This window comes from Electrona antarctica (genome assembly GCF_951216825.1).
Source record: "Electrona antarctica genome assembly, chromosome: 17".
Classification (NCBI taxonomy): domain Eukaryota; kingdom Metazoa; phylum Chordata; class Actinopteri; order Myctophiformes; family Myctophidae; genus Electrona; species Electrona antarctica.
The window spans coordinates 19,651,583-19,667,289 of NC_136798.1; the positions used below are offsets into that span (position 1 = coordinate 19,651,583).

Consider the following 15,707-nt stretch of genomic DNA (forward strand, 5'->3'; position numbering starts at 1 on the left):
AGTGAGTACTTTCTACATTTGTTACTTTAAGTGTACTTTTACTCGAGTAGGTCCTACATTTTGAATTCCAGACCTTTACTTTTAACAGAGTAGTTCTACATTGCAGTATTGATACTTTGACTTAAAGGTATATTCAGTGATTTGACTTAATTCAAATATCACTTATTTTTTCTTTTTTTCTGGATAATCCTCCCTACTATAGTGTGCTGACTATATAAGGAGTTCCTCCCTGTCCCCAGTAAGCCCCTGGGGTCAAAAAACCCTAGTTTCAGTTTTGGTGGCGGGTGGAAAAGCCTTCATCCAATCAGGATGAGAGGGGCCTTCCTCCAATCATGATCGAGTGGGGGCGGGCCTTGGTGCACATGCTGTTGGCCTGTTGCACTTCCCCCCACTGTAGAGCGTGCATGTGCACATTTTGTTACCGGGGCGGACTGGGTGGTTTTTCAAATCACCCAAATCACAGAATGCTCCTTTAAGTAAGAAATGTGAGTACTTTTTTTCCACCACTGGTAACTTGTAACCTGTAAAAAGAAGGTTGGAGTGGAGTCGAAATACTCAAGTGTAGTAAAGTAAGTAAAAGAACCTGGAGTAAACTTCAGTTTATTCACTTAGTTACATCCCACCACTGTACACTGTGCATACATGTGTTGTAGGCTTTTTCCCGAACCGAATGGAGGGAGGGACTGTGTGTGTGCTGGCATAGCACGAGGAACTGTCTTAGAGGAATTATTCTGCATCTTGCGGTCTTGTTTATTTTCTCACACAGATCTGGCTACACAGGTTGTGGGGCTGCAGCCTGGTTATACAATGTGGTGCCTTTGATCTCCTCCATGCGTCTCTGGGGTACGCAATCGGATTTCTCTCCCAGCGGACCCATCTAGACGGATTAAATCATACATATAAAGGGATCAAAAAGACCAGATGTGTCACGGCTATAAAACTAAAAATAAATAAAAGGGATTTTGTAGTGTTTTGGACAATGGATACAAGTTATGTACTGTGTAGTGTAACTCGAAGTGGCACAAACTTGCCGTCTCCAAAGAAAATGTTGTTATGTGAATGCATTTCACACATGGATAAAGCTGGCCAAACAAAGCGTTGCTTACAAGCTCGGTGGGATAGCATGTGGGTTTCCGCAGCAACCCCAGACAGCACCACCAGCTTTTGCTTTATGGAAATGTGGGTAATGGTTTGTGTATATGTCCCTGACCAATCAGATTGCTAGTCTAAAGCTGCTGCTGGGTACCTGTAACTGTAAGTGAGAGGAAATATTAAGGCTCATGTAACAAGTTACCCATCGTTGCTGTCGGGAAGAAAACCTCCTATGTCCACATATTAGCTTTTTGTGTTTTTTACGTAAATTAACGCCCAACTTGATCATGCTACAGCGTCACACAAAAGTAGCAGATCTCATCTACATCGAAACGCGGCGTGAAGCGACGCATTTGAGCTTGTAGATCTGATACTTTGCTATTTTTGAATTTGAATCCTGAAAAGTAACAATTTTGGACAGGTTCCACCCGAAACGATATGATATAAGTCACATAAATACCGTAATAAAGCATGATGTCTAATCACTGTGTTTCCCTGCATGTGTGAAGGCAGAAAGGCTGCTTCGATGCCTGCGGTATGTGCACCACCTGTGTGAAGAATCTGAGAATAAAAATACATTTTTCTCTCACCTTGAACATCTCACCACAGAAGTTTTTTCAGCGATCTCGATGGTCTCGCGAGCCAGCCAGGGCCTCTGGTTTTCAAAAGAAGCAGTTAAGCGGTTGAGCCTTGTTTTTTGGAGAAGTCCATGTACATCCATCACCGAGGGACTTTGAAGTTATTATTGTGTATAGTAACGTCTCAATCATTTAATTTTGATTGTCATTTTAAGATTTATGGCAGCTTGCATGCGCTGCTGCTGCCGCATACCTGCTTTAAGTATGGAGATTTATGGGAACTCCTAGAGTGCTGGCGCTGATGGATGCTCTCCTTTCGGTCATGGTCGCACTGTGATTAAGTGCATTAAAGGTGATTCATCTGACGAGTTAGCTTTAGACACCGGTGCGAGCCCATATTGGTTATTTATGTGTCCGTGCATATCCTGAATGTCATGTACCTTCACCTTGGCAGTGAATTGGAAAACAGTTTAACGCTGAGTGTGTACGAAATGGAACCAAATAGACATGTTTTTGTATACTCTCAAGAGTTACAAATAGTTAAATTAAGGGTGCTGTAAGTGTTTATATATTTTTTATTTTATTTTAAAGTTTAAGCTCCATATACCATATATTCCATATACATATTCCATATATACATTTTCAGGTGGGTTGCCAATTTCATCCAATCCAGTAGAGAGAACACATCCCAGCAAGCACGGTCAGGACCTGGACGAATTAGTGACGTCTCGATTGGGGCCAGATCAAGTCAAACCAAGACTAGTCACATCTGGCCCAAAATATCACCTGATTTCAACCAACCTACATTTTACCCACTAAGACGGACGTCCCTGGATGAATCAGAGAGAGTCTGATCGAGGCCAGATCAACTTAAGACATATCATAACTAGTCAGATCTGGCCCAGAATAAGCTATATTATTTAAACTGGTGAAGACGTCCTGGAAATGACATAAAGATCATCCCCATATGGGCTGTGATCTGGCCTAGTCCTGAACGTCACCGGAGGACGTTATCATGACGTTATTTGGCTTGCTGGGATTTATCAACTTCCAGTAACAATGTTTTAGTTTTGTTTTTCACATGTTTATCCTGTACCAGGGGTGCCCAAAAGGTAGATCACGATCTACCAGTAGATCATTTTTGGCATGTGAAATTAGTATCCGTTCCTGAAAATGTATTTTCCTGTTCACTTAAAGGTATATTCAGTGATTTGACTTAATCTAAATATCACTTATTTTTTCTTTTCTTCTGGATAATCCTCCCTACTATAGAGTGTGCTGACCATATAAGGAGTTCCTCCCTGTTCCCAGTGAGCCCCTGGGGTCAAAAATCCCTAGTTTCATCCAATCAGGATGAGAGGGGCCTTCCTCCAATCATGATCGAGTGGGGGCGGGCCTTGGTGCACATGCTGTTGGCCTGTTGCACTTCCCCCCACTGTAGAGCGTGCATGTGCACATTTTGTTACCGGGGCGGACTGGGTGGTTTTCCAAATCACTCAAATCACTGAATGCTCCTTTAAGAGCTTGAGAGATGGGGAGACCCATGTTACTGAACAAACACTATATAATATAATAATAATATAATAGCAGCACATATCAAAACAGATGTCACTAATATTAGACTTTACTGTTAACATTCAGAGGGATCTGCTGTATGGTTTAACTTTAGACAACAATATGAAAATTGAAATTCATTCTAAATGTGTGATAAAGTACTTACTATACTATACTATACTATACTATACTATACTATACTATACTATACTATACTATACTATAGTATTGGCCTACTAATGCTTAGTAGGCCAAGGGTCCTGCACTGGTAAAATACCAGGATACACTACTCTACTGGGTTGTAGACTAGTAATCTGCTCTCTGGTACATTGTTGCACAGTTACAAAAACAATGTTAGAAGTTAGTTTTATAATTTTTAACAGTGTAAGGTGACAGGCAGAAAATCACAGTTTTACATGGCTTTCTAATAATGTGCAAGCCATTCCAACACATCCCCGAGACACAATGCAAGAAAAGCCTTGGCCTACTATAAAAAAAAAAATAATAATTTACAAATAATTTAAGGCAATGGGTTATTCGGCACAGCGAATTTACAGAATCATTGGCCTACTCAAAAATCATTGTCATCGATATCATCTACTAGGTCCCTTTGTGCCTTCATTGTGGTAAAAATGCATGCAATCATGATGTTTAACTTTAGACAAAATATTACACTTATAAAGCTGCAATCCATAAGATGCATCTTATGGAGGGTGTGAGTCCAGACTCCAGGGTGCGACCTATCCTGGACTCGAACCGCAGTTTCCCGTGCGAGGAACAACATTTTGTATTGCTGACAGAACACCACTTGGACAGGGGGAGGTATTGCACTGTGGGATTCATTACAGTGACTAGTAGTGGACCTAGAGCAGGGAGAGCTCTTCCAACCACAGCAGTTGTGCTAGTTATAGTCCAGTGGTTCCCAAACTTTTCAGCTCGAGAACAAAAGAGAGATTAGGCACACAATGCTTTCGAGCTTGTATAGATCGAGTATTTTCACTGCTTCTGAATTATTCTTATTTATGGAATTTCTTGGACATGTTTGTTTGTTTTAAAATGTACAACGTTATTTTTATTTTTATTTTGTATAAAAAAAAGAAACATTGTGTTATAGTTACATTGTATTAGACGGACTATAGTAAAGATTGCTGAAAAGAACATTTTATTCTAAAAAATATATATATATTGCAGCTTTGACAACATGCAGCACAGCTGCACAGCACAACAACAAAACACCTCAACTTGCCTTCACTGATTGGATAATTAATTGTACACTCTTTAAAATGTTGAAAAAAACCCCAACAACATTCGAAATGCTTCACGTTTTCAAGATCTCATAACCTATACAACAGCCAGTGTATGTAGAGGTTTACCGAATATATGCCAGCCACCAGATGGCTCCATACAGACTACAGAGCCAGTGCCAGTAAAAAGATGTGTGCTTGGAGATTTGGGGTAATCGATGACTGCACAACATGGGAGCTACCGGAGGCTAGCGACTGATGTTAAAAACATCCAACGGAAGGTAAATAAAATTCTATTAATTCTGGATTAAGACATTAAAGAAACCCGAGATTTCCCGGTTTGGCAAAAGAGGGTTTAAGCAATAAACCCGGGATTTTGCGGGTGTGGCATACATTGTGTTAAAGTTGTTCAACTGATTGTTATGAATGACCCCCTGGAACCCCCTCATGGACCCCTCCTGCAGGTCGTCTCCAGGGACCAGTGGTGCAAAGAAACTAAAGACATTTACTTAAGTACAATTGAGTTATTTGAGTATACTTTACTTGAGTATTTCCAATTTCCAGTACATTTACTTCTACTCCACTACATCTCAGAATCAAATATTTGATTACTACATTTATTTGAAAACTTGAGTTACTAGTTACTTTAGAGATTTTGATTATTATTACAAAACATACAGTAACCACTTCAGCGTTAGGCTATATAAATTTCGGGCATAGCTTGTAGATCTGCTATTTTCATTTCATTAACAGAGTATTTCTATATTGCAGTATTTATACTTTTTACTTAAGTAAAACATTTGAGTACTTTTTTTCCCCACCACTGACCAGGGACTGTCTGGACTTTGAGGACTGTCACCTAGTAAAGACAAGGAGGAGCAGCAGAGCACTCAGTAGACTGACCACTAGGTGGCGACAGCTGGCCGGTGCTGCAGAGTGCAGAGTGCTGGAGACAGAGTGGTAGCCGTCCTGCTGTGACGACGCTCGGCACTGGTGACAGCCGTTCCCGCAGAACCAGCAGGTGGACGTGTTGTGTCGCCACATAGACGCGTACGACCTCACCGTCCTCCGCGCTGAGAGAGAGAGAGAGAGAGAGAGAGAGAGAAAGGGAGGGGGGGGGCAGGGGCAGAAAGAAAGGTGAAGAGCTCATTATTTTCGGATTTAGAAGATCATTCTATATCTCAAATAGTTCAATTATTGTTAGACAGCTGCATTACTTCTAGTCTACACAATTAGAGAATGTAGAATAATATTTTTGATCAATGTTTTCCTGTTGTCTCTCCTAAGGTGCCAACATCAATACAGCATGGAATTGTGGACAAAATTGGACCCAACCATAACAAGTTTTGTGTCTGAGGCTAAATGTCATCAAATGGATGTCCGTTACTCAAATGGAGAATAAATTATGGACCTTGATATGAAAAGGCTCAAAAACCACTGTGAGGGCAACTGGAAGGGCAAAACCTAGAGTGGTGGCTCTCAAACTCTTTTCATGCCGTCCATCTGAAAAGGTTTTGTGCCAGGGGACCCTGGAGGAGAAGATTTATATCCAGGGGGTCCGTAGCATCACAGTCATTTTAAACACTTTATCCATGTATAAACGGTATACATATAAACGGTACTTTTTGGCCAAAAGGGGATTTTGTTTCCACCGGGAAAACAAATACGTTTAGTTACTCCACTGCGCCTTCTATCAATATTACCCAGAGAATTGCCTCAAAAAATCCCATTTTGGCTAAAAAGTACCGTTTATACGTGTGGTGGGGGGCTCAGAGTGCTCCCACTAAGGAAAGTAGGCTTTCTAATGACCCAACACGTCTTTGTTTTGGTGACAAAAACATTATTTTTATTTACGCTAAAGACGAGAGGCTGGTCTGCATTCATGCAAGCGGCGGAAGTCGAGAGTAACATAGCTCTAAATGCATCGCATTAGAGCTATGGACCAGAGCTACATCGTTCCCAAGTAGGCCGGTGGCCGACGGGCACGTACAGGTCTAGGGTGGTTAAAAGCAGGAACAGCAGTGTTCCAGTACTGTAGCAATAGTGGTAAACAGTGGTTTAATGTAGTAATAGAGGTAAACAGCAGTAGACATTATGATGGTGGTTGTGAGACTGAGAGTGGTTTAATGTAGTAATAGTGGTAAACAGCAGTATATATTATGATGGTGGTTGTGAGACTGAGAGTGGTTTAATGTAGTAATAGTGGTAAACAGCAGTAGACATGATGATGGTTGTGAGACTGAGAGTGGTTTAATGTAGTAATAGTGGTAAACAGCAGTAGACATTATGATGGTGGTTGTGAGACTGAGAGTGGTTTAATGTAGTAATAGTGGTAAACAGCAGTAGACATTATGATGATGGTTGTGAGACTGAGAGTGGTTTAATGTAGTAATAGTGGTAAACAGCAGTAGACATTATGATGGTGGTTGTGAGACAGAGTGGTTTAATGTAGTAATAGTGGTAAACAGCAGTAGACATTATGATGGTGGTTGTGAGACAGAGTGGTTTAATGTAGTAATAGTGGTAAACAGCAGTAGACATTATGATGATGGTTGTGAGACTGAGAGTGGTTTAATGTAGTAATAGTGGTAAACAGCAGTAGACATTATGATGGTGGTTGTGAGACTGAGAGTGGTTTAATGTAGTAATAGTGGTATGATGGTGGTTGTGAGAGCGATTTCTTACATGTCTCGTAATAATCATAGATGACAACGTTGGCATCCATGACTCTTGCCACCTTGTATTCCTGAACCAGGGGGATTTCTATGCACATCTCTGTGGTTGTCACCTGAAAAGCACAGTCAAAATGTGTTGAATGACAGCCAGACTAAAGCGTTTACAATACATAAACTGCATATAGCACCGTTCTCCAAAGCACTCAATGCATTTCACATTCACCCATTCGCACATCAATGCAGAGGGAACCATGCAAGGAACCTGTTTTTGATCTATCACAAACAAACATTATTGTTTGATGTGCATGAAACCTTTCTCCCCAGTCACAATTCATCTTACCTTTGTTATTAATATAAGAAAGGTATATAACCAGCTCAGTGGCCTTGTTGTTTGCGCGTCCGCCCTGGCCCCTGAGACTGGAAGGTTGCAGTGTTTCGAGACTCTGAAAAATGGACCCAGTGGCTCCCTGCTTGGTACTCAGCATCAAGGGTTGGATTTAGGGTAACTCCCTGCGACATACTAGCATCATGTCCAGTGGGTGTACTTGTACATCAAGCTGCCTCACGTTACAGAAACAGGAGATGGACTCTTGCTCTATGGGCCTCATGGCTCGGTAAGGCTTACTTGTTATTAATATAAACTTAATAACTCTTTCTTTGTTAGGTGTTATTATTAAAGTGTTGACTTATCCTACAATTGTGTTATTTCCAATTAGCAGCCTATAATAAGGACATAAAAGGAATAGTGGTTTTCATTGTCAGGCACTGGGTGGGTGATCACGTCATCCTTGGAAAATGGGCCTGAAAAGGTTTGGCCAGGAACCGGAAGGTCACCGGTTCGATCCTTGGCACTCCCAGTCTATGTGTCAAAGTGTCCCTGAGCAAAACCTGAGAGCTCCCACTAGTGTGCTCATCAGAGGCACCTGAGCAGCCATCTGCTGGGTGAAGCAGTAAAAGCCATTTCGCCCTTTGCAGGGGACCATAAAACATGCACTCCTTTCCCTTGACCATGTCTAAAACAAACAACAACAGAAAGGGAAGAAATGAGCTTGCGTTTGCGAGTCAAGCGATGTCCGTTCGAATACCTTGGGGAAATGAATGCACGAGACACAGTCAGAAATGACCATGGTGTGCATGTTTACTTACAGAGTCTAAATAGAGGATGACTTTCCCCGGCAGCATCTCCACCTTCTTGACGACATCGTTGGTGTGGACTCCATCCGGGGCCACGGTGAAGCCACTGAGCAGTCCCACCTCCATGAGCACCATGCCTGTCTGGTTCACGCCCTGATGGCTCCTCGACAGACTGCATGCACGGGAACATGACTGACTTTTAGCTTCACACCACGAGAGTATATTATCGTCACTGTTGGGCATAACTTTTTGTCATACTACTGCGTCGCACAAAAGCAGCAAAAGGTGCAAAACGACACGTTTTGAGCTTGTGGATCTGCTACTTTTGTGGTTGTTAAATTTGAAAAAGTAACAGTTTTGGACATACTATGAGATTTCCACATGACAGTGGCGATATATATAAATGTAACCAAATGGACCCTACGTTTATTTTTACCTATTTATTTTTGAAAAATAATCTTGAAAACATTTAACACCACAAAAATATTCTCTTATGGGGCTCCCTCCCTGGCACCAAATGTTTTCAAATGGGGGCCAAATTGTATTGACAATTTCGTCAACAAACAAAAACTAGACTAAAATGTTAGGGAGGGACTAGTGGAGAAGTGATACAGTAGATGTGTGGTTATGTGTTGCGCCACCAAGGCCTGCCAAAATATTATTTTGTCGACAAAATCAACTGTAGATTTAGTCGACTAAGATCTTATCATATGATATTTAGTCGACTTAAAATAGACCAAAACTAAAACATTTCAGATGACTTAAAATGTGACTAAAACCAAATGAAATCTTACGCAAAAGACTGACTAAACTAAATCTAAATCAGTTTGCTGTCTCAATCAACACCAAAGTGGAAGCTCTCACCTGGTGCAGATGTGCAGATCTGGGGCACCGAAGGGATCATGGTCGTCCAGGTCCACCTGCAGGTTGAAGGCCTCGTCCTGGTGGTGGGCGATTCTTCTGTGTCTCGCCCCTAGAGGTCTCGCCAGCCCTCTTATGTCTACATTATAAAACACATGGAGCTGGGAGAGGACGAGCAGGGTGGAGGGGGGAGAGAAAGAACAACAAGAAGAAAAGAGTCTGTGAGAGCCTGTCTGTGGTCAAGTGTTTAACTACTTATCAAAAATGGATCACAAATGTGTTGCGTTGCAATGCGTTGTGAGCTTGTGGATCTGCTGTTTTCGCCGAATGATCGTCAATTATGACGTGCCCAGAATAGTGACGCCAGGGTGTTTATCGCTCGAGAGCAAAACAACAGCAGGTGCTCAAAACATGTGAATCAATCGGAGCCATAGCTGGAAGCAGTCGTGCAACCAAAACTTGGGCTTTGATCAAATGTTTTCATAGCATGTAAGAGATTACCGCATTCCTTCCATGTTGCAGGAAACATTGATGGGAGGTGACTACCTATTGCATAATAAATTATGGATTCGTTTTTCATAGCAGAAAAGGGGGAGTTAGAGAGAGAGGCGTGGACATGCAACACGCGTCATGAACTGGATTCGGCTTCATGGCGGCGCCAGGAGGACTAGATCTGTGTCAAGTGGCTGTTGCACCGTCAAACCGCATCTCCTCGGGAGATGTGGCTTCCAAGGATTATCTATCGTATTACCAACCCAGTGCATAGTCTCACATAGCCAGAGACAATCAGAGACACAACAATACATCTCCACCTACTCACACATCTGATACATCGGCAGGCAGCTGTGTATGTTACCTGAAACAGGGCGAAGCCCTGGCCCTCTGTGGTCACTTGGAGGTGCAACTCTGAGCCGTTCGTTTCGATCTGAAAGGTGACAATTTACAATTTAGGCATTTAGCAGACGCTCTTAATCCAGAGCGATTTACAGTAAGCAAGAAACATGGAAATACATCAAATACCTAAAGAATTGTCATCGAGAATCATATGTAAGCTGCAAACAGTGGAATATATAATGAGTCTTTTCACCTAGACAGGGGGGAGTTTCCCCCGTTGGATGTAGTGTGTGGAAGGAACACACTATCTATTCCAACCAGTTTACCATTTACTTATAACCCTGTCTGTATGTGTATGTGCTGCTGAATACTGCATATGCATGTGGGTTGAAAAAAAGGTAATGTTGCTTAGCATAACAAGATTTGTTGATGACATGTATTCAGTGGTGTAAAGTAACTAAGTACTTAAAGGTATATTCAGTGATTTGACTTAATTCAAATATCACTTGTTTTTTCTTTTTTCTGGATAATCCTCCCTACTATAGAGTGTGCTGACCATATAAGGAGTTCCTCCCTGTCCCCAGTGAGCCCATGGGGTCAAAAAACCCTAGTTTCAGTTTTGGTGGCGGGTGGCAAAGCCTTCATCCAATCAGGATGAGAGGGGCCTTCCTCCAATCATGATCGAGTGGGGGCGGGCCTTGGTGCACATGCTGTTGGCCTGTTGCACTTCCCCCCACTGTAGAGCGTGCATGTGCACATTTTGTTACCGGGGCGGACTGGGTGGTTTTCCAAATCACCCAAATCACTGAATGCTCCTTTAAGTACTGTACAATTTTGAGGTATTTGTACTTTACTTGAGTATTTACAATTTCCAAAACATTTACTTTTACTCCACTAAAATGATTTGAGAACTTTAGTTGAGGGAAAGATACACCCTAAGATAGTTCCTAGTTACTTTGGAGATTTTAATTTAATTAGAAAACATACATTAACTACTTCAACCCTACTGTATATACTGTATAATGTATATAGCCTTTTGAAAATAGCAGATCTACAAGCTCACAATATGTTGCGATGTGAAGCATTGTGAGCTTGTAGATCGGCCATTATTAAAAGATGTACAAATGTTGAACTTGTGAAATAAGTGCAATATGAGTACTTTTACATTTTGAATACGGGTAGTAAGTAAAGTACATCTACATTGCAGTATTGATTATTTTACTTAAGTAAAACATTTGAGTACTTTTTCCACCACTATTATTAATACTAGTATTATGAATGAATGCATAGGACCACAATGGAAACAAGTCTGCAGGACCTTTTTTGTGATATCCTTTTAAATATGCAGCTAATGTCTTATTGTACCACGTATACCAAACAATCAATCAATCAAAAGGGAGTTGTAATTATTGTTTTCATTGTTTCAATTCACCCTTTGTCAAGTCCCGTGGTTGTGCCCCTCTTCGCACCCATTGGTTGCCATTTCGTGGTTGGACAAAAAACCTCTCTCTCCATCCACTACCATTGAAATAATGTTGTTCTGTTGCTTTGCATTGATATTCTGTGCATTCAATTCTTATTTTAAACTTGGTGTCAGTAAAAAGAAACATCACAGGTGCAGCACGGTGACTGGGCATATCATGTTTGTTTTTAGTTTCTTCCAAAAATGATGTTTTATATTAGCAAATTCAACATAAACAAGGCGGAACAAGGCAGAAAGAGCATGCTGGTTAGTCAGTTAGGGACCAATCAGAAGGCTGACAAAGGGTGCAGATTGGTCCCCAAACTTTTTCATGTCAAGGACCACCAAATTGACACTCATTAGCCCACGGACCCCCATTTGAAGAGATATGCCAGGGACCCCCATAAGAGAAGATTTGTATGGCTCTAGCAGCGATTCTCAACCCGTTTAATTGCAAGGACCCCCAGTTTGACATGCATTAGTCTACTCTAACAGGTCCATTTGTACACTCACCCATAAGGGTCCATTTGGTTCCAAACTATATATCATTTAGCTGGGGACCCCCTGGAACTCCCTCACGGGAGTTAACATGGTTTATATACTGTACCCGTTGGCATTGGTGTGGTGGATGTGGAAGGTGTTAACAGGGTTGGCTCTGGTGCAGCAGAGCATTGGTGCGGTGGATGTGGAAGGTGTTAACAGGGTTTATATACTGTACCTGTTGGCTCTGGTGCAGCAGAGCATTGGTGTGGTGGATGTGGAAGGTGTTAACAGGGTTGGCTCTGGTGCAGCAGAGCATTGGTGCGGTGGATGTGGAAGGTGTTAACAGGGTTTATATACTGTACCTGTTGGCTCTGGTGCAGCAGAGCATTGGTGTGGTGGATGTGGAAGGTGTTAACAGGGTTGGCTCTGGTGCAGCAGAGCATTGGTGCGGTGGATGTGGAAGGTGTTAACAGGGTTTATATACTGTACCTTTTGGCTCTGGTGCAGCAGAGCATTGGTGCGGTGGATGTGGAAGGTGTTAACAGGGTTGGCTCTGGTGCAGCAGAGCATTGGTGCGGTGGATGTGGAAGGTGTTAACAGGGTTGGCTCTGGTGCAGCAGAGCATTGGTGTGGTGGATGTGGAAGGTGTTAACAGGGTTGGCTCTGGTGCAGCAGAGCATTGGTGTGGTGGATGTGGAAGGTGTTAACAGGGTTGGCTCTGGTGCAGCAGAGCATTGGTGCGGTGGATGTGGAAGGTGTTAACAGGGTTTATATACTGTACCTGTTGGCTCTGGTGCAGCAGAGCATTGGTGCGGTGGATGTGGAAGGTGTTAACAGGGTTGGCTCTGGTGCAGCAGAGCATTGGTGTGGTGGATGTGGAAGGTGTTAACAGGGTTTATATACTACTGTTGGCTCTGGTGCAGCAGAGCATTGGTGTGGTGGATGTGGAAGGTGTTAACAGGGTTTATATACTACTGTTGGCTCTGGTGCAGCAGAGCATTGGTGCGGTGGATGTGGAAGGTGTTAACAGGGTTTACTGTACCTTTTGGCTCTGGTGCAGCAGAGCATTGGTGCGGTGGATGTGGAAGGTGTTAACAGGGTTGGCTCTGGTGCAGCAGAGCATTGGTGCCGTGGATGTGGAAGGTGTTAACAGGGTTGGCTCTGGTGCAGCAGAGCATTGGTGCGGTGGATGTGGAAGGTGTTAACAGGGTTGGCTCTGGTGCAGCAGAGCATTGGTGTGGTGGATGTGGAAGGTGTTAACAGGGTTTATATACTGTACCTGTTGACTCTGGTGCAGCAGAGCATTGGTGCGGTGGATGTGGAAGGTGTTAACAGGGTTTATATACTACTGTTGGCTCTGGTGCAGCAGAGCATTGGTGTGGTGGATGTGGAAGGTGTTAACAGGGTTTATATACTACTGTTGGCTCTGGTGCAGCAGAGCATTGGTGCGGTGGATGTGGAAGGTGTTAACAGGGTTTACTGTACCTTTTGGCTCTGGTGCAGCAGAGCATTGGTGCGGTGGATGTGGAAGGTGTTAACAGGGTTTACTGTACCTTTTGGCTCTGGTGCAGCAGAGCATTGGTGTGGTGGATGTGGAAGGTGTTAACAGGGTTTATATACTGTACCCGTTGGCTCTGGTGCAGCAGAGCATTGGTGCGGTGGATGTGGAAGGTGGCCACGGTGGCTCCGGGATGTTCCGTGTGCGTCACATTGACCATCATGTCCGTGTCACCGTCAGCGCTGACGTGGGCGGCGAACTGGGACAGAGCCTGCAGAGCCAACACTGTGTCCTGCACGGGGAGAGGATATAGGGGTCAAAGATAGATCTCTTTTTGTATTATGTATTTTCATTCTGTTCAAGCAGCATGTTGGCTGCATGCCACCTTCCTGATACCTGATTCCATCCTGTGTGCATTACACTTGGGGGTTTCTAAGGATTTTGTACGGATGCATAATGATTGATATCGTTTGATTCGGTCCGTGTGCCACGATGTTGAAATACCCCAACCTTGCCCCAAGTGTTGGACTACCCTACCGCATCATCCGCATGGATGGCAATGCATAGGAAATGGAACCTTATGGGTGTAGAAATGAAACCAGGACCCATAAGGGTCCATTTGGTTGAATTGGTTCCATTTGTCAAATAATGAAAAAGGTCCCGCACACTGTCTAGGACTTGCAAATACATTAATTTAACGCCCATAGTTGTCCGTTGTATGTGACCTCGCAGCGTGCAGAGAGTGTTAGACAGATAGTCTGAAATTCCCTAAAAGGGCACTTTTGGACGAAAATAAACGAAAGTAGCAGATCTACAAGCTCACAACGTGTCACACTGCGTTGAGAGCTTGTATATCAGCTCTTTATCTACTGGAGATGCGCCATACAACATGGAGAGTTCGGAAAAAAATCAATTAGCCCTTCGCTAAATCCCACCCCAAAAAGTGATTGTCCAATGTTAATCCAAATAGTTTAGCAACTGTTGCTATGCAGGTCAAGCTTTCGCCACCTCATAGCTGTCAATGTTATTTTGCATGGCTGTGTTGTTGAGCATTTACACGGCTTAACGTCGGGAAAGTTACACGACTGACCCACCCAGGTGATGGCAATAATACTAATGACTGTAGTCTTACCGTGCAACATGAAAACTCATGTCAGGCGGTCGTTAAAAGTTGATTTATCCCTCTGTCATTTCCTCGTATTTCTAGTTTATTTAAATAATGTCATGCACATTTGCCCAGTGCATAGCCTACTGCAGGCCTGATTCACTAGATTTAGAAGACATTTTGAAGGTTTTGCTTCTGCAATGATCCATTATTTATATGGAGAAATCCCGTCATTTAACATGCATCTCAATGGGTGAGAAGGACAGCTTGACCTGTCTCTTCGCTGCTAACGTGCCTATTGGACAAGGACGGGTTGGGGAGGGACTTAGCGAAGGGCTAATTCTCCTGAATGCTTCCATCGGGTATGGCATGGATTTCTTTCACCAGAGTAAATGTTGCATTCATGGTCTGGAGAGGGCGGTTGTTTTAGGCCCAAACCACACAAGCTGCAACTACTTGCAACTACTTGCAACTGTTCGCAACAAAACAAACCACACCAATGCAAGTCCTTGCAATTAACTGCCATTGGGAATAATGGTTGCAAGTAGTTGCATGTTGCAAGGAGTTGCATGTTGCAAGGAGTTGCATGTTGCAAGGAGTTGCATGGCGACCCTCTGGTGTGGTTAGGGCTTTACAGACGGGTGTGCTATGTGTGCACGTGCCTGTGACCTCGTGGGCTAGAGCTCTGACCTGCGTGGACGCATATCCTCCCAGGTGATTGCGTTGCTGGCTCAGCCACCTGGCCAGAGGGACGCCCTGCTCGTGCTGGTCCAGCTTGTAGAGAGCCAGAAGAACGTATGCAGCCATCTCCAGGCTGGTGGACCTCGGCTGCCATGACGGCGTCAGGCCTGTGTCTGCCGAGCCCCAGAATGGTACACCGTCTAAGGAGAGATTAGGGGGGGGGGGGGGGGGGGGGTGTCATCATCGCAGTGTTGATTTTGTCTACTTAAAAACTATGAGGAAAAATATTTGTTGACTACCTTTTTTCACTAAGGAATACTGAATAAAAACGAAATAAGAACTAACCTATGAAGACTAAAACTATGACTGAATATATTGACAATTTCGTCAACAAATAAAAACTAGACTAAAATGTTAGGGAGGGACTAGTGGACAAGAGATCCAGTAGAACTAAAGGACAAGAAATTGTATGTTTGGTTTCATGCTGAAAATAGCAGATCTACAAG

At 43.2% G+C, this 15,707-nt stretch overlaps 1 protein-coding gene across 1 annotated transcript in view; it reads right to left on the reverse strand.

Annotated features, from left to right (window-relative positions):
- Positions 1-772: 772 nt before the first annotated feature.
- cd109 (CD109 molecule) overlaps positions 773-15,707 on the reverse strand; it is a gene marked incomplete at both ends in the record, with an annotated part of 47,554 nt that continues 32,619 nt past the window's right edge. Inside the window, 8 exons of the mRNA XM_079526317.1 lie at positions 773-877; positions 5,372-5,541; positions 7,154-7,256; positions 8,290-8,449; positions 9,142-9,299; positions 9,995-10,063; positions 13,543-13,707; positions 15,211-15,401. Coding sequence (XP_079382443.1) covers positions 773-877; positions 5,372-5,541; positions 7,154-7,256; positions 8,290-8,449; positions 9,142-9,299; positions 9,995-10,063; positions 13,543-13,707; positions 15,211-15,401 — 1,121 coding nt within the window. The remainder of the gene's footprint in view (positions 878-5,371; positions 5,542-7,153; positions 7,257-8,289; positions 8,450-9,141; positions 9,300-9,994; positions 10,064-13,542; positions 13,708-15,210; positions 15,402-15,707) is intronic.